Genomic DNA, 22,623 nt, shown 5'->3' with positions numbered 1-22,623 from the left:
TTCTATATGGAATTGCTTTTGAATGATTTCTGTGCGTCAGAAATCCAGAGCAACAGTGGCAATTAGGGTAGATGTCACACTTTCATCTGAAGTTCGGAAGTGGGGGAGGAGGATGGGGTACAAAGGAAAGGGGGAGGAGGAAGTGGATAAAGGAGAGAGATAGAGATGAAGGAGGGCACATCCTAAGAGATAATCCCTGTGCTATCATGACATCATCCTTCTGCGTGTATATATAGGGAATGGCCAAAGCATCTCTCATAGTTCACTTTCCAAATCAGCTGAAGGCAAGAGGAAGAGCTAGAGAAAGCCTCTTTCAGCGTGTCTGTGACGTTTATGGACTTGGCTTGCTAGAAGGCTCAAGGAGATGATGGCAGGAATGAAAATCCAGCTGATATGCATGATACTTCTGGCTTTCAGCTCCTGGAGTCTGTGCTCAGGTAAGCTCAGCTGCATTTCACAATTCTCTGAGGTGATTTCTTTCTCTTTTTTGGTACTGTGTTGCTACTTATGTTAATGCATCCAGGGAGAAGAGTTTTTTCTTTATTCTGCATTTGCTTTTTAGTTATAGAAACTGAATATATTCTTTCTCTGTCTTTATGATTACAAGAACTGAAAGATTTTATTTCTCTTTTTAAATCTGCAAAGGTAATAAAAGATTTCAGTGAAACACTTGGAATGTAACTTCCAGAGTAGAAAAAAAATGTGCAGAACTTAATTTAGGCTGGTCAAAATCTGATGAGTACAGATGCACCACCTGTCAAAGTGAGAACCCATAGTTAAAACTCATTCCATTCAAAATGCTTTTTCTCATCTTCAGTCATTCTCTTAGGAAGCAGGGGCTTCTTCCTCCTCCAAATTATTTTAACTGTGTGTGTATGACAAGATACAAATAAAGTGAAAACTGATGTTTAATGAGTAAATGAATGAACCATTATTTATAGAAAATGATTTCTAAAAAATATAAAAATATTCCAACTACTGTTAGACAATACATTTTGTATAGTCTTTCCATGTGGCAAATAAGTATACTATTTAATTTAATTTTTTGGCATGTTGTTTAAGTTCATACAAAATATTACCAGAAAATTGGTAAATTTATGAAGTAAAATTGTGGAATAAAAATAATGGAAGTTATTTACCTATGGAGTGTTTTGCATGTGATAATTAAGAAGCCATGTATTGTTATATATCTACCAATAACTTACCTTGAAAATTAGACTTAAATTTATTAGAGTAACATGTAATGTTATAATATTGCAATATCACATCAAAGAGGGAAAATACATAGGGAATAAATGCAGCAAAAATCATTTAGCCTGAAAAAAAAATCATTTAGCCTGTTGCATACTTTTATATTTTATTAATATGACATTGAAATATTTAATTCAAACTCCTGCTATTATTTTATTTAAATTATGAAATTAAATCTAGCAGAAGATATAAATGTTACTAACAAAATTTTTAATTTATTTTGATCATGAGAGAAAGATCTTGAGCTTCTAACTTTGCAATGTTATAAATACCAAATCTTCTACAATTATGATTTTATCTATTACATGAGGTTAAAGGTATATTTAGAGTGTATGAGAAAAATTGGATTGTTGATTAAACACTGTGTTTATTAACTCTTTGAGCTTCTTGATGTGATAAGCCAAAATCTGTAGGGATTTTGATATACATTTTTCATAACCGGCTAAAGGAATTTATTATTCTCTTGAGAAACAGACTGGCCTTGAACAAATAGGAATAAAAGATCTCTGGTGTAACTTAGGATCTGGTTACAATTTAACAAGTAATTTCTTTAAGTGGGACACTTCTTTTCAACAAGAGTGTGTGCTGAAGAAGATAGCCATTTTAACATCTGCTTTGTTTTATGACAGATCAGTGAGTATAAATTAAGTCATGTAATTATGATATTCTATAACTTTATTTGTATTACTTACAGTATTTTAGAGTTTTCTTCTCTGCAATATATTCACTAGGGGAAACTGGAAAGGCTACCCTAATAAAAGTCAGAAGTCCATTTTCAACACAGTTACACGTGTATTGATGGACAAATTAACCAATTTGCTTAATAGCCTGTAATAAAATAGCTAAGTACACATAATTAAACAAATCTTTCAAAGCTTGTTTGGTAAAATAGCATCTCAAGTTGACTAAATCTCGGTGTCTCTTATTCCAAAATCATCTGTAAACAATTCACTTTGCTTTTGTCTTGAAAAAGCATTTTGTACACATCTTCTCATTATGTTCTTTTTAAAATATCAATATACATATATTCTATATATGTAAACTATTGCTGGCAAAAATTAACTAGCATTTTTGATGAAATCTCAATTATATGATATAATCAGTTTTTTTTTTTTTAATACTGAGATTCAGAGATTAAATAACTCCAATACATCAATAGCTCTTTTGGCATATAATCATGTGTTTATTTTCTTAGGAGTGTTTTTATTATTCTACTGCCTGTTAGCCCAAAACTAAATGATAAGTATTTTTTCTGAATATTATTTTATGGATAATAAATGCATAGAAAAACAATAAGCCTCTAAGACTAATTTTATTTTTTTGAGGTTAATCTAAAATCTGTAGGTTAGAGTATAATTATTTGATATATGATTATATAGTAAACATGTGGTTTTGATTTTACTCAGATTCAGAAGAGGAAATGAAAGCATTAGAAGCAGATTTATTGACCAATATGCATACATCAAAGGTAACTTTTTCTTTTCTTTAAGCATTGATTGAAGAACATAGAAGTTCTCATTATAAACATGGTGTCTTTTCCTATAGTTAATAACTTCCCATCAAGACTGAAAAGTTCATCGAGAGGCATTTCCTTTCTCAGGAAACTTTTCCTTGAGTTCAAAGGAGTTAAGGGTGTTGATGTGAAAGGGGAAGAAATCATAGTGACTATCAATCAGCTTATTGCGACTTTAATTAGGTAGTCACATATTATTTATGTGGAGATGAAAATGTATTTAAAGGAATCCCGTTTCCATTCCTATCACATTGTATATGGCAAAAGGTATGCCTCAAGTTAAATGCATCCAGGGAAACAAAGTCAACGTTTTGGTTATATCGGGAAGAGTAAAATGGAGTTTCAAATTAAAAATGATAGTTGTTGACAATTCATGAAATAAATGTGGAAGAAACTAAAGAGCAGTAGACTGCAAACAGAAGCTTGGAGATCTAATTCTCCAACTGTGACTTCGTAAGCAAGGGGCTTAGTTAACATTGCTTGTCTTCATTGCCTCATTTGTAAATGCTGGGGTTGGGGCTAGTTTACATTCTCCCTATAACAGAAGTATCATCTACACCTGCTTGTGGTTTTTATGGAACCCAGTGAAATTTTGTATACCCGTACCAGTTACTCCTCTCTTGGTGTCTTGAAAACAAGATTCCTAGATCCCAACCTGTACCTAGGAATAAAGTACAGTTGGAATATACCTGTTGACCATGCTACCACACAGTATTTATTTACCCAGGGTGAGTCAATAGAAAATAGAATATTTCTATTTCTATTTCTAGAAATAGAATATTTCTAAAATAGGAATAGAAAAAAGAGTTCCCTACTCAAAGATGTTTCTCAAAGAAAAATAAGTTTTGACTTGAGGCAGACCCCAGGTACAATCACTATTATAAGCACTGGGATATCCATGCAGAGAATTCAACAGATGTTGTAGTAAGAAAATAAGTGCTCAAAGCTCCTGTCTAATTTTTGAAGCAATACTCCAACTTGGGTCCTGCCACCTCGTGTTTCTCTTCCTTAATTGGATGAGCATGTTCTAGGTACAATAATCCCTATTATATTTGTAGAATTATGTTTGAGAGTGGGTTTGAAGGGGAAATACCCATTTCTTGTCTGTATTCTTGGGAGTATAGGACATTATTATATGAAAGCTAGCAAAGACATGTTGTCTACTATGATCTTAAAAGAAACATGGGGGCAATTTGAGTGCATGTATTTTTACCATTGCCCAGATCTACAAAAGTTGAAAGGATTGAAACCAAACTCTTTCATTATTTGGTAGGCTTCATATCAGGAAAGATCAAATTTAGTTTAGCCATTAAAAATCAATAACCAAATAATAACCTTAAGATAATGGATCCCTTGTTTAATACTCAGTCTGAATAGCAACCATTACAATTACCTCAACTCAAAAATAGGAAGACAAAGCCAGTAGTCTGTTTAGAAATGGGGCAGATTGGAATGCCTAGTTTCTCAGTAGAGATTTTACCTCTACAATTCTAAGTTTACATTGACACATAAAAGTCCTAAATAATCTCCAAAATGTAGTATAATTTAGAGAGTGCTAGCTACTTTGTGAAAGTGTGGAAATAGAATGGTGATTCCTTCCTTAGAATTACAGGGGAAAACAATTGCAGTTTATGGAGTGACTTGGTTTTTCTCTTAAAAGAAAGACATAAAAATATAGGCACAATAAGTTTTTTTTCCCCTTTATTTAGTCTTGGAATATATCTCTAAAACATATCATGGAAAAAAAAATTGAATCCCATTGACTCCTTTGATTTGAGAAAAGTAAAATATAGTCTGTAATGAGAAAGCACCCAGAAGCATAATTATTTCAGTTTGCTGCTAGAATGGGAACAAAAAGCTCAACTCATTCCTTATTTTTTTTTTTTTTTACAAAAGTACTATTGTTTGTTTCTCTTTGAGTCAATTGATTTTTAGTCTGAGTAAAGTTCTATGCAAATGAAAACTCCAAACTTATGATAATTTTAACTAAATTACTACATTTAAATATTTAAGAGAATAGTATTTGATGCTGATAGGATTCCATTATTAAAAACTTCTGAGAGCTTCAGGTTTCTTCTTTCCATTTTAAAGGGAAAATATGCGAGCAATTTCAGTTTTAAAGTAAAGCTATTTAGACATTGAAATTCTAATGGGAAAACTTACTTAAGCAACATAAGATCAAGAGAGGGTTTATAGCTGGAAAACTGGAATATAATTTTTTCTCACAATACAACTGCCTTTATTACCAGTGCTAGTGCTTTCATACTGTTCTATTAAGAAAGAGAACCTGGTATAGTATCTTTTCTTCAGGATCTAAAAAAGCTGCTACAAATTGTAATTTTCTATGGTCAAACTTAATGCCTACTATACAGTGACAGTTTTTTGATTTTTTTTTTAAAGGGAGAGAGAATTTTTTTTTAAGATTTTATTTATTTATTTGACAGACAGAGATCACAAGTAGGCAGAAAGGCAGGCAGAAGGGGGTGGGGAGCAGTCTCCCGGCTGAGCAGAGAGCCCGATGTGGGGCTTGATGCCAGGACCCTGGGATCATGACCTGAACCGAAGGCGGAGGCTTTAACCCACTGAGCCACCCAGGCACCCCTAGTAACAGTTTAATATATATTTTTGAACTAACAATGGGAATCTAGGATTCATTACCAACCCTCATTTTGTATTCAACTGTGAAACTTCAGAGCTCCACCACAGATGACTGAAATTATTTTCAATTCAGTGAAATCTTTGAATTCACAATTTGCCGGACTCATCTGTGTTCAGTGATTATTGGGAGTGAGTATTGGTCATACAGATTAGCTCCCATTTAATTAAGGTAACAAAAGTTCGACCAGAATCTTATTTAGTATTAAAAAGTTAAATCAATTGGGGCACCTGGGTGGCTCAGTGGGTTAAGCCGCTTCCTTTTGCTCAGGTCATGATCTCAGGGTCCTGGGATCAAGTCCCAAATCGAGCTCTCTGCTCAGCAGAGAGCTTGCTTCCCTCTCACTCTCTCTGACTTGTGATCTCTCCCTGTCAAATAAATAAATAAATAAATAAATAAAATCTTTTAAAAAAAAAAGTTAAATCAAGTAACGGTAAGTAAGAACCACAAATACTCTTGTTTTCTTTATCTTGAAAAACAAGGAGAGATAATATTCTAAATTTTTTATCTGTAGGCTCAGGTCTATTATAAACATTTGTATAAAATAATTTGATAATTAAGAATGTTTATTGTTAAAGAAAAAATTATTCATGATCTAGCTAAATGTAGTAAGCAAGACTTTAGTCAAGAGGACTACTGAAATGGGGGTTTTACGGAGATCAGTTCCACTCCAAACACAGCTAGGGCAAATGTGCATTTATAGGGAGGTGTAGTGGGCCTCCATGGATGGAATAAGAGGAAACATTAAGGCTGGAAGGATTCTTGCTAGAAGATATGACAGGATTCTGATATTAAGGGTAGAAATTTGATAAAGTATCTGATATTTGATCAAATATCTAGGATGATCAGATACCAAGGACAAGAGCCAGCTACGTGTGGTAAATTGACTCGGCATGATTCTTGCTAAAACTGGATTTCAAGAAAGAGGGTTCAGAGGAACCTGATTCAAAGAAAGAGAGTCTTTGCCATTTTTCTGAACGAAATAGTTAAAACCTTATACAAAATGTTTTCAAATACAAGAACCTACTTAAACATCTGCTAGTCAGTAGTGCTTTCTTTGCTGTGTTTTCTATGAGAGAGACTCATGGGACCTTAAATAATCCTATTACTGAGTTACGTGGTGACTACTTTAACTGGTAGAAGGAAACAAGATGATTAATCCAAAAGAGTAAACAGATAACACTAGTCCAGACAAATACTTTATGAATAAAGCATTCTTTGGTCAAATTGGTTTGAGAAACATCTGATACTTTTACTGGCACCATTAAAAATTTACAATGGGGGCCCTGGCTGGCTCAGTTGGTTGAGCTTGTGACTCTTGATTTCGGGGTTGTGAGTTTGAGCCCACATGGGGTATAGAGATTACTTAAAAATAATAAAATATTTAAAAATACATAAATAAAATTAAAAGTTACAATGAATATTTGCAAGTTAAAAGTTCTGAGGATACCTAAGTTCAAGAAATCTTTAAATTTCCTTTAAATTCAAGTTTTCCAATTAACTTGACAGTGGAACTTTGAAAAACAGTGATTGCAGAACTAGCGTTCTAAGGAGTACACTCGAGAAAACACTCAATTAGATAATCTATAAAGAGCTTTCTAAATGTAAAAATATGGTATTCCATTAAATGGCATGATATAAATTGTTGCTGTCAGACAATGGAGTATGTCATCTCTAAGTTTCTCACAGCAGAGAAGTTTAAGCAATGGTTGGATAACTATATTCATGGGGTATAGCTGAAAGGATTTCCAAACGGTTTAAAACCATCATATATTATATTATTACATACCATAATAATGTCTTCAAGTGAATATATTTGTTCTCAAATGTCTGCATGTTTTTCAGATAAAATCTTAATCAAAGGGTGTGCACACTTTGAATTTTAATGCAAAACACCCTTTAAAATTTGTAACAATCTACACCCAGACCAACAAATATTTAGAAGAGGAAGTGTCTGTCTCCCCATGTTCCTATAACTACACCAAATGAGTGTACCTATTCTTTTGAAAGTCTTCTGATCTGATGGCGGCCAGGTTGAACATCTTTCCACATATTTCCTTTTTGAGGAGTGATTCTATGACTTGTTTACTCATTTTACTTATCTAAGGTTTAAATTTTTTTAGTGTTTTTTGTTTGTTTGTTTTTGTTTTGTTTTTTAGTAGGTGGATTCGACAGTTTCTTTTTGAAGAACTCTACCTGTGTTAAGGATATTAACATTCTGGGGCAACTTTTACAATATAACTTGCGTCTGACGTTAGTTCAGGCTATTAATTTTCCAGAGATGTTCTATATATTTATGTATTTAGTGTTATCCTTTTCACTGTGGATTGCAGTTTGGAAATTTGCTTAATAATACCTTTTTAGGTTTATAAAACAAATTCTATATATTTAGATACTATCTTATTTTTACTCATATTTAACCCATCTAAATACTGTTAAACCACAATATGTCAAGAAAGTTAGAGCTAGACCCAAGTCCAGGTTTCCTGATAGCCACCCGTCCCAAGGATTTCAAATGCAAACTTTGCTTATCTGCTACACATTCATTTATACTTGTACTAATTTTAGGAGATTATTTCCTGTTGGGTTCAATATTTACTTTTGCTCTATTAATTCACTCCTTTGATTACTGAGCTTTTAAAATACATTTCAATATCTGGTAGAGTAAATTTCTCCTTGTTACCTTTTTATTTTGCTAAATCTTCTTGGTTATTCTCACACATTCATACTTCCAAATTAACATTATAATTATTTTGCCAAATCCCCACCTCCAAATTCCAGTCTCCCCATGTTTTCCAAATTAGAACTTTGATTTACAATTGCATTATAGTAGGGAGTAATGTAGAGAGAATTGACATGTGATATTACTGTTTTTGAATCCTCCCATCATGGTTGTGTGGTGTTTCATGTCTGTATGCGTGTGTGTGTGTGTGTGTGTGTGTGTGTGTGAATGTCTTTAGGAAAAATGTATGCTTTCCTTCATCTATGACTTTTGAAATTTTTGTTAATTTTTATTATCTTGCATTTCGATTCTCCTAAGTCCTTATGTTTCCTCATTGATTATTATTGGCACATAGGAACATTGTTGATGGTAATAGTGGTTTCAGACAAGATCTTACTAAAAAATGGTAATTCTAGGAAATATTATAATTTGCAGATAAACGATCATCTGTGATGCTGTCTATGAGAACTATCCATGTGTGGAATGGATTAGTGCTCTCACACTACTGTAATTGTCCAAATCTATTAGTATCATTGTAGTCTATGCTCCATTAGACACTAAACTGAAGTGAACTAAAGAGAATGATAGTTTTAGTATTTTCATCTGTGATGTATACATATATTTACATATTTATACTATTCTTTTTGTTTGTTTTGCTCGTGTATTTGTGCTTGTGGCACGTGTATAACTTCATTACATTTTTAAAATTAGAATATATGAGGAATTGGTACTAATCAATTTTGTGATATAAAGTTACTAAATAAATAACAGTGTAATTATTCGGCTAGAGTAAGAGACCCTAAAATGTTAATGGCTTAGCACAATGGAAATTTATTTCTTACTCATATAATACAAGTTTTAACTACCTATGTTTATAAATTTTAAGTACCTATTTTTTTCTATACTTCAGATTAGTAAAGCGAGCGTTTCTTCTTGGAAAATGACCCTGCTAAATGTTTGCAGTTTTGTAAATAACCTGAACAGCCAAGCCGAGGAAACAGGAGAGTTTCGTGAAGAGGAACTTATTACAAGAAGGAAATTTCCCACTGCCTTAGATGGTTTTAGCTTGGAAGCAATGCTGACAATATACCAGCTCCAAAAAATCTGCCACAGCAGGGCTTTTCAACAATGGGAGGTAACACAAAAACAAAATATGAATATAATTATCGTTATACTAGTTATCTTTCATTTGTACTGATTTTTTTTACCCTGATCATTATCATAACAGGAAGACTTACAAATATTAAAGAAGAATAAACCATGTGTTGAGGTCAACATTCCTTCAGATCTTCAAAGTCTCCTTCAAATATTTGGAGTTAGCAAAATATTTTTTCTTCAATCTTTAAAGGGGGTGTCTATCTTAAGGCAGATTTGATCCACATGGTTTTATTGTGTTTAAATTGGTGGCATACTCAGGCAATTTTTGGTGGTGGCATGCCTACAAAATTTAAGGACTGAAAATATTTTCTTAGAAGCACCAAGTCATATATATTTATAAACAAGCACAAGAACCAAAAGGTTCCATTTGTTTTAGAATATATTAGCAAATAAAACTGGAATATATATCATATACATATATGTATATGATATATATTCCTATTTCACTGAATAAATAGAGATCCTTAGCATCTAAACTATGTCTGTGACAACCAAGACATCCAAAATCCATTATACTGAAAGAACTACACTGAAGTAGGATAAAATAGTTGTATTGAATACTATACTAGTGATTTACTGCCTTTGGTTTTGGAAAATTTGTTTGAAGGAGGAAAAGAGAAATGGAAATGCTTTAAAGAAAAAGAAAATTTTTCCAACAAGGGAACTTTTCTTTTATATTAACCTCTGAGAGAAATTTGCTTAATGTTTTGTATTTTGGGTTTACACCAACCTTGGAAATCTGAGGGTACTTTCCGTCCTAATATAGAGATCTCTGTAAATGACTATCCCAAAGATAACCTGTGGAAAAGAAGAAATGTAAAACAGAATTTTTAGTGGTTATTCTAACTTATAAATAAAATGATGTTTTCTAGATCAAACACCGAAAAAGTTCATTTAATTTTACTTGGTGGACTACTCATCACTTAATTCCAATTCCAGCTAAATAGTTTAGTCTTTAAAATATTCTTTAAATCAATAAAACTTGAAAGATGCTTATTTTAACATAGGGAAATGTCAATTGTGTGCTATTTATCCAGGAATTAAAAACAATAACAACAACAACTCAATTAACTATGATACATACAAATCAGGTGCACATAAGATTAGGACTTTAATTTTTTTAAAGAATTTATTTATTTATTTGACAGAGAGAGAGACAGCCAGAGAGGGAACACAAGCAGGGGGAGGGGGGATGCACAGCAGGGGAGGGGGGATGCACGGCAGGGGAGGGGGGTGGCAGAGAGAGAGAAGCAAGCTTCCCCCTGAGCAAGGATCCTGATGCTGGGCTTGATCCCAGAACCTTGGGATCATGACCGGAGCCCAAGGCAGATGCTTAGTGACTGAGCCACCCAGGCACCCCAGGACGTTTATTATTTTGAATGTTATTGAGTGATTTAAAATAAAATGATAATATCACTCAGAACAGAATATGAATTAATTATAGATTATGTTCTCGGAGAAACATAAGATTAAGGAACTAGAGTTTCTGACAATACCTGTTTTACCTTCTCTGAAATTGAAGTTGTGGATTGAAATAAAGTAGTTGGTGATACGATTCAGTGCACATGCACTATAATTAAAAACTTAGCCTCCTTGGGGTGCCTGGGTGGCTCAGCGGGTTAAAGCCTCTGCCTTCGGCTCAGGTCATGATCCCAGGGTCCTGGGATAGAGCCCCACATCCGGCTCTCTGCTCTGCAGGGAGCCTGCTTCCTCCTCTCTCTCTGCCTGCCTCTCTGCCTAGTTGTGATTTCTCTCTGTCAAATAAATAAAATATTAAAAAAAAAAAAAAAAACTTAGCCTCCTCTTAGTATTTCTTATGAAGACAATCACAAATACAAATGCAATTCTTATCTTGAGCAATTTATTTAAAAATTTCACATAAAATTAAGTGCAAAATTCTGGGACAAGGTCTTAAACATTTTCTGCTAACTGAAATTTTTTATTCAGAACTATACCAGAAAAAAAGTGTTCAGAACTAATTTTAGAATGTGGCATATTCAATGAGATATTAAGTAAGATTCTACATGGAGATGAACTCCCTTAAGTTATTGAATCTGAACTTGCTTCTAAGTATTAAGCACCACAATCTAAAGAGATCTTAACTATTGAAACAGAGCTTTCACATGTGTTAATTTCTACACCTAAGTTAGGCAGGGCAGGCATTCCTCTGTCTTTGATTAAGAAATGGATCTTTGGAATGGTTTTCAAGTCAAGTCAGTAATTAACTAAAGAGAATACAAAATCCTGTTGCCTTTTGAGGCCAAACCTGGCTTACTAAATTCAAAACTCTCTATTTGTTGTGATTTATGATATATTTCCATAACATTCTGGTCTCTCATAAATCAAAGCCTGAAAAATACTCAAAAATCTACTCGGTGTGTTGCTTCAGTTGGAGGTTTCAGTGTGTGGCCTTGAATAGAGAGTTGGGAAAAAAACATGTTCTCATCCTATCTCAGTCAGTTGATAGTCATCTGTCCTTGGACAAAACATTTAATTGCTTTAAACTTTGTATATCTCATCCACATGTGTCTTACTGTTTGAATAGCAACAGAGATAAAATGTAGAAAACTGCTCTGAAAGATGTCATTCATGTAAGTTGATTCCTATCCTGCCTATCTTACAGTTAATTCAGGAAGATGTTCTTGATGCTGGAAATGACAAAAACGAAAAGGAAGAAGTTATAAAGAGAAAAATCCCTTACATTCTGAAACGCCAGCTGTATGAGAATAAACCCAGAAGACCCTACATACTCAAAAGAGGTTCCTACTACTACTGAGAAGATAAATATTTCATTTACATGTGATTGTGATTTATCATCCTGTAATTAAATATCAAATTATATTTGTGTGGTAATGTGACAGAACACAATTACTGTGTCTCTTCTACAGTTGTGGTTTATTGGATGTGATTTTTCTGCATTAATATAAATTGGACTAAATGTTTTAAAATAAATCTAGACCTTGAGCATGATAATGTGTTGTGTGTAATTGGAGTAGATATTAACTAAGTCACATAGAATGTCTTGTGATTTTGCAGAGCACTTAATGGGTTATTTAAACAGCCAAAATGTTTGACATTTTAAACCAAATTATAAGAGATTACAATGGAGGCCTGTGGCAAAGCCTACCATATATATATATCATTGACTCAAAACAAAGCTACAGTACTTCTTTTATTATTTGATTTTTTTTAATTGAGAGAACTATGTGTTCTTTTCCAAGACTCACATAAATCTCTCAGATGTGGGGAACGTAATACTGGTAAGATATGTTCATCTTAAAAAAAGGATTAATAAACTATTGTTAATTATGCCTATCTTAATGTATGATCTTCAGCTGAATTTGTCTTTCTATTAAATAAACTTCATGGCTAATAAAAAGCAACATGTTTCTCCACAAATTTACTTCCATTAGAAGAGTTACCCTTTACTGACTTTTTTTCGTCACACTTTGATCCAGCAATGGTAGCTTTATTTTTTAATTTGACTGAGGTTTTTGTATGACTAATGTTTTTTCCAAGTAGAAGAACATTTCTGAGGCAGAAGAAATATTTAAAATAATTCCTCATAAATTTCCTTCAAGATCATACTTATGATCTTACTTATGATCATACATACTTATGATCATACTTACAGTCTATACATTCCACCATTAGCTGTGACTTTTTTGATTCTCACTCTTAACAGGGTCTAGGAAGACCTCTCCTCACAGGGCTGCAACCTAGTTCATAGTCACATATGAGAGAAAATATCAGGATTGAAGTTGTGGAATGAAAGAGCCTTCAGAACTCCAGGTACTTTTGATAAGATTGCCCTATCCCTAAGCTAAACCCCACTCAGTAGGATATAACAGCAGTGTAGTAGGGTCTGAGTTTTCTGGTAAAATCACGAATACTCATGTCCACAACTAACTGTCTTTCACCATCTCATCAGCTTCAACATTAAAAAGTGCCCAAGGAGGGTGCCTAGATGGCACAGTTGGTCAGGCACCTAACTCTTGATTTCAGCTCAGGTCATGATCTCAGGTTCATGAGATCAAGCCCCATGGGCTCTGTGCTGAGCCCAGAGTCTGCTTGAGAGTCTCCCCAACCTTTGCATCTCCCACCTGTGCCCTCTCTCTCTCTCTTTCTGAAATTAAAAAAATAAATAAATAAATCTTAAAAAAAGGGGGGTGCCCAAGGTCCTGATCCTAAAACAAAAATTACTTCTTAGTGATTAAGAGAGTGTTCTCTGGAATCAGAATGCCTAGATTCAATTCTACTTTTCACTAGTAACCCTGGAAAACATTTAAGTCTGTTGCCTCAACTACAAAATGTGATAATAATGGGGTTTGAAGGGGAATAAAATGGTTTCATATATGTAAAATGGTTAGAATGGAGTTATTAATTTCTTCTTTCTCATTCAAAAACTATAGAGCATAACACAATTTCATGGTAACCTTCTGTTTTAAGCAACTATGAATCTCCTAATTACTTGCTTCATTCAACGTCCTTGAGGACTTCCATGTCCATGTGCAAGAGTCATCCAATAATCTCCCTTCTCAGTTCCTGACATCTTCAGTTCTGGTAAAAAGAATTTAATCCATTTCATCATCAATCACTTCGTGATCACACCACAGAACTTTTACTACCAATAAATTCAACCTCTCCAAAATCTCAATTTTAAGCACTCTACTCTCTACACGTCATCTTCTCTTTCTAGTTCACATAACACTCTCATGCCAGCTAATCCATTGTCTCAAACTCCTTCACTCTTCACCTTCTACTGATGCCCCCAATGTGCTTTTTACCTGGCTTAGATTCTGTAGGTCAAAACTAAAAAGAATCTCGTTACCCTCAACATCTTCTTTCTATCTTATGTGAGCCTGTGAAAACACCCACTTAGAGACTACATGTAGGTAAGAATGGTTAGGTTGGAGCCAACAGGATATTGAATAGGAAAAAAAAAATGTGTTCAACTTGTGGGTCCTTTATAACTTAAACAGAAACCTCATTCCCTAAAACTTTGACTTTCCCTCATTTTTTGTGTATTAAATATGAATTTATTTTAACCACACATAGAGTATCATTTTCTTGAGGATGGCATTGATTGATAGAGCTTAATCCTTAAACAACTTCATGGAAAAAAGCTGCCTCACCATCCTGGGCCAACCAGACCATTATTTGAAAGAGAAATGCATTCTAAGTTACTTAAAGCACTATACTTTTTAACCTGGTTGCTACAACATCTCAACCATTATTTTAATTGTTGTAGTCTTCTGCAGGCCTTCCCATGGTTTATTTCTTCACATAATCCACATCTCTGCACATATGATTTGTACAATGAGACCTTTTCTTAACATCCTGTCTTAAATAACCTTCAATCATGAGTCAATATCTCCATTTAACTTGCTTTATTTTTTTTTTTTTTGAATATTTGAAAAAGGAAAACAAAACAGTCACTGAGAGCCATTAGCTGGGAGTTGGACTGGCACCAACATGTAAACCATGGGTTCCTCCTGTTATACATGAATAATTCCACTGAACTAAGGCTTTAGACAAGGTCACTCTAACTGTGATGGCAAAAGAAAATCAACAAGCCCACTCTGAGCAAATCATGTCTAAGCAAAACAAAAATAAGAACAATGTAAAGAACAAAAATGATCAAACATTCATCCTCCTTTCCCACATGATTTGAGTGACCACTGCTTCTTAACCAACTGGTACTTTAATTCTTCTCTGTTCTTTCACTTTCAGCATAAAAACTACTATAACACCCAAACAGAATTGTTGTCTCCTCCTCCTGCTCCTCCTCTTCTCCTCCTCCTCCTCCTCCTCCTCCTCCTCCTTCTTCTTCTTCTTCTTCTTCTTCTTCTTTTTCCAGAATGGCCTTCATGTTTTGAAAACACCCAGACCAGAGCAAAACTACACATCTGGAATATTCCCCAAAGCACCTACCACAAGCTCAAGTCCTGTAAAAGGCCCCTACTTAAACCCCCTTATTGAGAAGCCACATGACTTCCCAAAAAATGAGATCTCCTATACCAATAAACCCAACTACATGTGAGTATATTTCCAGCGGTCTTTGGGTAGAGGACATTGGCACAGCACATAGCATAACTTGGAATTACATACACATTTATTTATTTATTTATTTATTTATAGTCTATCACTCTTAATAGAATTTGTAAGCTCTGTGAGGACAGGGATTTTATCTTTTCTATTCATCATTGAATTCCCAAGGTTGTGCATAAGGCCTTGCAGATGTCAGCAAGGATTTGTTTCACGAATGAATAAATTAGCAGCAATAGGGCTCTTTCTGTTATAACAATAGGGTTGAGACTCAGTTTCTACAGATTTTGAAGTCCTAACTTAAAGACTACATCTCATAAGGATAAGTTTGAGCACAGGTATCTACAAGAGGTCCCTGGTCTTATGTGAAGCAACAGAGAATCTGAGGTGTTGAAACTCACATTCACTTACAGTGACAACCTAGGGAGCTTATCTTTCATTTCTTTTTTTTCGAATAGTGGTTTTCACAGAAATAGAAAAAAAAATCTTCAAATTCGTGTAGAATCATAAGTTCCCTCTCCAATACCCAAAGCAATCCTAAGAAAGAACAAAGCTGAAGGCATCACACTTCCTGATTTCAAATTATGTAACAAAGCTATGGTAATCAAACCATTATGGTACTGGCATGAAAACAAGCACATATACCAACTGAACAACATCAAGAGCTCAGAAAAAAACCACCTGTAAAACAGAATCAGATCTATAAATACAGACAACAAACTGATGGTTGCCAGAGATAAAGGGATGGGAGGGAGGGGCAAAATGGGTGAACGGGAATGGGAAATACAGCATTCCAGTTATGGATTGGATAAGTCATGAGAACAAAGGTACATCATAGGGAATATAGTTAATGATATTTTAATAATGTTGTATGGTGACAGATGGTAACTACACTAGTTGGAGCATAGCTTAATATATAGAGATGTTGAATAACTATATATACACCTGAAACTAATGTAACACTGTGTGTCAACTATACTAAAATAAAAAATTAATTAATAATAAATAAATTAATTAAAAAACAAATAATATATACAATATATATACAATGTATATACAATAAATATTTGACAAGAAAGCCAAAACTACTCATTGGGAAAGGATAGTCTGTCTAATAAATGGCACTGGGAAAACAATATTCACATGCAAAAGAATAAAACAGGATCCCTTTCTTATATCACTTACAAAAATTAACACAGAATGGATTAAGGATTTAAACGTGAGACCTAAAACTACAAGTCTCCAGGAAGAAAAGAAATTTTCTCCACAGAAAAATTCCTTGACATTGGCTTGGCAATGATTTTTTGGATATGACACCAAAAGCATAAGGAACAAAATAAAAAAAACAATAGCAGAGTATATCCAACTAAAAAGCTTCCGCACAACAAATGAAACAATCAACAAAATGAAAATCAACTTACTGAATGAAAGTATTTGCAAATCATATATCGAAAATACATTAAAAACTCATTCAGGGAGGCACCTGGGTGGCTCAATGGGTTAAGCCTCTGCCTTCGGCTCAGTTCATGATCTCAGGGTCCTCGGATCGCCCCACATCAGGCTCCCTGCTCAGGAGGAAGCTTGCTTCCCCCTCTCTCTCTGCCTGCCTCTCTGCCTGCTTGTGATCTCTATCTCTGTCAAATAAATAAATAAAATCTTTTAAAAATTTAAAAAATAATAAAAAATAAAATAAAATAAAAACTCATTCAACTCAGTGGCCAAAAACCAAAATAAAACAAAACAAACAACCCCCCACCAACCAAATAATCCAATTAAAAATGGGGAAAAGGACTGATTTTTTTTTTTTTTTTGGCAAGGAAGGTATAGAAATCACCAACAGGTATGAATAGGTGCTAAATATCACTAATCATTAAGGGACTGCAAATCAAAACAATCTTGAGATACTATATCACACCTGTTAAGAGGACTGTTACCAAAAATCCAAGACATAAATGCTGGCAAGTATGTAGAGAAAAGAAAAACTTTGTTCTGGTGCATCAATCCCAATTGATGTGAATGTAAACTGCTACAACACTATGGAAAACAGTATATATCCAAATAAAACCAGACCATTATCTTGAAACTATATCTGTACTCCCATATTCATTGTGGCATTTTTTTCAATATCCAAGATATGGAAACAACCTGAGTGTCCACCAACACATGAATGAATTAAAAAAAATGTGATTTGTACATATGTATATATCATTTATGTCATTTATTATATATGTGCATGTATTATGTGAGTATATGTATTATGTGAGTATATGTATATGTATTATGTGAGTATATGTATACACACATATATGCATTACATACATATACATATTACATACAGATATGCATGTAATGTATACATATACATACATATATAATGAATGACATAAATTATATACATATACATATACATACACATATGTTGTATATGCATATATGTGTGTATACATATACTCACATAATACATATACATATACTCACATAATACATATACATATACTCACATAATACATGCACATATATAATAAATGACATAAATTATATATACATATGTACAAATCACATTTTTTTTTTAATTCATTCATGTGTTGGTGGACACTCAGGTTGTTTCCATATCTTGGATATTGAAAAAAATGCCACAATGAACATGGGAGTACAGATATAGTTTCAAGATAACGGTCTGGTTTTATTTGGATATATACTGTTTTCCATAGTGTTGTAGCAGTTTACATTCACATCAATTGGGATTGATGCACCAGAACAAAGTTTTTCTTTTCTCTACATACTTGCCAGCATTTATGACTTGGATTTTTGGTAACAGTCCTCTTAACAGGTGTGATATGGTATCTCAAGACTGTTTTGATTTGCAGTCCCTTAATGATTAGTGATATTTAGCACCTATTCATACCTGTTGGTGATTTCTATACCTTCCTTGCCAAAAAAAAAAAAAAAATCAGTCCTTTTCCCCATTTTTAATTGGATTATTTGGTTGGTGGGGGGTTGTTTGTTCTGTTTGTTTGTATGTACACACATACATATACATATAAAATTCATTTTTAAAAAAGAAGGAAATGTTGCTATTTGCAACAAAATGGATGTACTCCATGTATGACATTATGCTAAGTCAGAGGAAGATAAACACTGCATGGTATCACTTCTATTTGGAAGCTAAAACAAAACCTGAATTCATAGCAAACAGAGAGTGGAAGAGTGGTTGCCAGAGGCTGGGGCTGGGGGGATGGTGGAATTAGGGAGATAAATTTCCAATTAGATGAATAAAGTATGAGCATCTGTTGTATAACAACCATAGAAATGATAGCTGGTGACACAGCATTGTATCATGGAAATTTGCTAAGGGAGCCGAACTCAAGGGGACTTAGCAAAAAAAAAAATGAAAAAAAGAAAAGTAAAGTAAATATGTGAGGTAATTTAAGTGCTAATTTGCTTGTTCACAATGTATACATGTATCAAAGCATCACATACAGTTTAATTTTTTTTCAGTTTTGTCAGTTTTATCTCACCAAAGCTGAAAAAAGTAAATCCAGTCCTAGCCCCTCCCACCTTTGGAGTCTGAATGCTTCGAATCAAGCATGGATTTTAATGCAAATTATATTGAGAATTGTTGTATTTTTGAAATACCTGTTTCAAATACCCGCTTTAGAAGTGATAATAATATTTACAATGTAATTTATAAAATTAGAAGTTGGCCATCTGGGTGGCCCAGTTGTTTTAGTGTCTGACTCTTGGTTTCAGCTCAGGTGGTGATCTCGGGGTCATGGGATAGAGCCCCAAGTCCGCTTCTCACTCAGTGAGAGTCTGTTTGAAATTCTTACTGCCTCTCAAGCTGCTTCGCACCCTGCCCAAATAAGTAAATAATCTTTAAAAAAAATTAGAAGTCCTATTATGTTTCTGGGATTTTATTTGCATGTTCTGTTCTTGTAAATATATATTTGCAATAGTATATAAAAGGCACATTATTAAATTAAAACACACAGTATTATTTAAAGGTGGATACCATTAACCTTATTTTACAGATGACAAAACTGAATCTGAGGGGAGATTAAATGACCTATCCAGTTTTCAACTGAGTTTAAGTGACAGAACTGGGATTTGCACTCAACTGTGCTTAATTCAAAGGCCCATGGTCTTCTTGCCAACTCCAGAAAGAACACACTATTGACAGCATACTTGGGTTTTAGAAAGGGAGTTTCCATATCTGAAATTTTATACGAATAATGGCTGAAAAACATATAACTACATTCTTTTGGTGGGTGAGGAAAATGAGCACAGTATTTCTGAAAATGTAATTTCCAACTTTGTATTATTGTGCTAATTATGTATATTCTCAAATAAAACAATACATTCTAATTATTTTATCAGATAAATATCAGTAATGGAATGATGAATGGTTTGAAAGCTTTTTAGAGTGTTAGTTTTTCAGGGGCACCTGGGTGGCTCAGTTGTTGGGTGCCTGCCTTTGGCTCTGGTCATGGTCCCAGGATGGTGGGATAGAGTCCTACATCTGGCTCCCTCCTGGGTGGGAGGCCTACTTCTCCCTCTCCCGCTACCCCTTGTTTGTGTTTTCTCCTTCGCTGTCTCTTTTTCTCTGTCAATTAAATAAATAGAATCTTAAAAAAAAAAAAAAATTACTTCTTCAAATATAGTTGTTATATTATGCAGAAATATTTCTTTTGCTGCTTTTTCCCCCCTGAATGAATGTTTGTGTTTTCTGTGCAAAATATAATCATTAAATGGCCATACAGAATTGTCAACAAAATTCTATTCTGTATTTTAATAAGTATACTATCCAAGTATGGAACTCTTTTTACCTTTTTTAACAACTGAAAAGGTTAGCTATTATTCATTCCCATTTATTTGCATATGAAAACATAATTCAGCTTTTAAGTCAAAAAACAAAGCTCATGAAAAGAAAAGTCATCTATTTCCCCAAAATGGAAGAGCTTTTCTTTTTTCAAAAACAACAAAAACTAAACCATTTGATCCTTTACCAATCTTTTTCTTATTTGTAGAACACAGCAATTAGTATCATAAAACACGTCTCTTTCAGAATCTTAGAATTTAAAAATGCATTAAGGTTTTCAAAAACTTTATATTCTTACTTGCCTTTTATCTCCTGTTGAGATGTGCACTGCAGATAAACAAATGATCCCTCTTAGAAACCAGATTGCTGGAGAATACATAAAGAAAACGGCTGCCACTGGGTCAAATCAGAAAAAAGGTGCCCCTTCCTCCCAGTGGGCACAGCCCTGTGCTCATGGATGTTACTGGGTGAACAGAATATGGTCAGCCCTGTGCCCACTCACCATCTCTTCTCCATCCTTGTGTGGAACACATCCTGTTCAAGTGTAGACACTGGCCAAAGGACTTGAAAGTGCTTTTCCTTTTTTTTTAAATATATATTTTTTATTTTTTATTAACATATAATGTATTATTAGCCCCAGGGGTACAGGTCTGTGAATCGCCAGGTTTTACACACTTCACAGCACTCACCTTAGCACATAATCTCCCTAATGCCCATAACCCAACCACCCTCTCCATACACCCCCCAACCCTCAGTTTGTTTTGTTAGATTGAGTCTCTTATGGTTTGTCTCTCTCCCAATCCCATCTTGTTTCACTTATTTTTTTCCTACCCCCCAAATCTCCCACATTGCATCTCCACTTCTTTATATCAGGGAGATCATATGGTAGTTGTCTTGAAAGTGCTTTTTAATTCAAATATCAGTTGGCTACTAATTTGACTCCTACTTTACTCTAAAGGAGAAAACAAAAAAATCCTTCACTGCAAGACCAACATTCAGTGCTCAGTACATAATAATTTACTGATGAATTGACTGAAGAGACAAATTAAGACTTTAAGAAAGAAAGTTAATTCCAAATCTATTTCTATGGTATAATTCTTTGGGGGAAGTCAGAATTAATCCTGGACAAAATTGCAAATAAACAATTTCCTCCAATTTATCTTCTGCCACCATCTTTTATCATTTTTTTTTTCTTCCCCTGGGTAGCAATTTAAAATGAGTCTCTCAGACCTTTTAATTACCTCTTAGGAAATTTATTAACATGATTTTAATTACTCTCTCTTTGGATCAAACGTTGGCCTGCAGGGCAGAATATCATGTTTTGAAATCATTCATAACAGCTACAAAAATACAAAAGCAAGTTAGCCTCATTCATTCATTTAGTCAACAAATATTTCCTGAGCATATTCCAGGTCTCAGGGTAGGCACTGTGGATAAATAAGTGAACAGACAGACTTGGTTCTGTCCTCCAGGAGCTTACCAGCTCTTCTGCTATGTCCCTTACCTTTCAAGTTCTGCCTTCTTTCTCCTTTCACTGAGCTTGCGCCATAAAGCCCAAGATGAACAATTCCCTCTGAAACAGCTTCTCCTCCTGTTGAAGAGAGGACATGCTCTGGAGTCACCCAACTCTCTGTGATTGGCTGGAGAGGAGGGTGATCTGTGGTCACTCCTGCAAAACATGTTTAGCTTCTCAGGCATAAGAAGGTATGAAGTAGTGAAGTGACGGATTTTAGGGCACAGTGATAACTTATTATAGAACTGGGATTAGAGAAAGGTCTATTTGTTTCTTACACAGGCTCTTGATGTTTGGACAATTTTCCTCTCGTCCTCCACAAAACTTCCCTGCCACACAAAGAAAGGAAATCTGCTGGGTGTTGCAGAGGCGGGGAAATTTTCTTTCTGGTTACTGATCTTTCAGGTTTCACCTGGATGATTGTTGATGGCATAGATGGACTCTTGAAACCAGTGGAATTTGATATAATAAAGCATTCAGACATTTCAGCTCCCAGGATCAAAATAGTACAAGGCTTTCAATTTGTGTACACGGATACAACTGAAAACTGTACTGAAAATAAGCCTGAACTTGCCTTCTGCCCCAAACTTGTTTGAGTGTGAAAATACATCTAAATAAGCCGCCCAGCCTCTAGCGTGACATACACTACACACAAGAGTATAGTCTATCCCTCTGGTTCATCTTCCCTCATTTTCACGTTCCGTGCATTTATAGTGATTCTTTTTCTTGTGTTCTTTGTTCCATGCCTTTTCTCATTCCATTTATTATACCTATGCTTTGCTCTACCCTTGTCCAATTGATCATGTCCCATTCTTTCTGAGACTAAGATGAAATGCCACTTTATTTTCTTTTCGTTTTTTGGGAACCATTTTCTAACCTACCAGCTCACCACCTAGAGGTCAGTTAGGTCTCCTCTGTGCTTCCCACTGCACTGCTCTAACAC

General features: G+C 34.3%; 1 protein-coding gene across 1 annotated transcript; it reads left to right on the top strand.

Moving 5' to 3' along the window:
* Positions 1–277: 277 nt before the first annotated feature.
* On the top strand, positions 278–12,270 carry NTS (neurotensin). Its single transcript, XM_046012697.1, has 4 exons — positions 278–437; positions 2,658–2,719; positions 9,053–9,277; positions 11,924–12,270. The coding sequence occupies exons 1-4, from the start codon at positions 365–367 to the stop codon at positions 12,074–12,076; spliced, it is 513 nt and encodes a 170-aa protein (XP_045868653.1). The 5' UTR covers positions 278–364; the 3' UTR covers positions 12,077–12,270.
* Positions 12,271–22,623: the final 10,353 nt, after the last annotated feature.

This window comes from Meles meles, chromosome 7, assembly GCF_922984935.1.
Source record: "Meles meles chromosome 7, mMelMel3.1 paternal haplotype, whole genome shotgun sequence".
Classification (NCBI taxonomy): Eukaryota; Metazoa; Chordata; class Mammalia; order Carnivora; family Mustelidae; genus Meles; species Meles meles.
The sequence above is the reverse complement of the archived record's forward strand: the minus strand, read 5'-3'. Positions and strand labels throughout refer to the sequence as shown.

Bases quoted from the DNA above. Each gene is read 5' to 3' on its own strand.
- NTS (XM_046012697.1), top strand. From the start codon at position 365: ATGATGGCAGGAATGAAAATCCAGCTGATATGCATGATACTTCTGGCT. The intron at 438-2,657 runs GTAAGCTCAGCT...GATTTTACTCAG, and splicing joins CTCCTGGAGTCTGTGCTCAG to ATTCAGAAGAGGAAATGAAA. The intron at 9,278-11,923 runs GTAACACAAAAA...CCTATCTTACAG, and splicing joins GGGCTTTTCAACAATGGGAG to TTAATTCAGGAAGATGTTCT.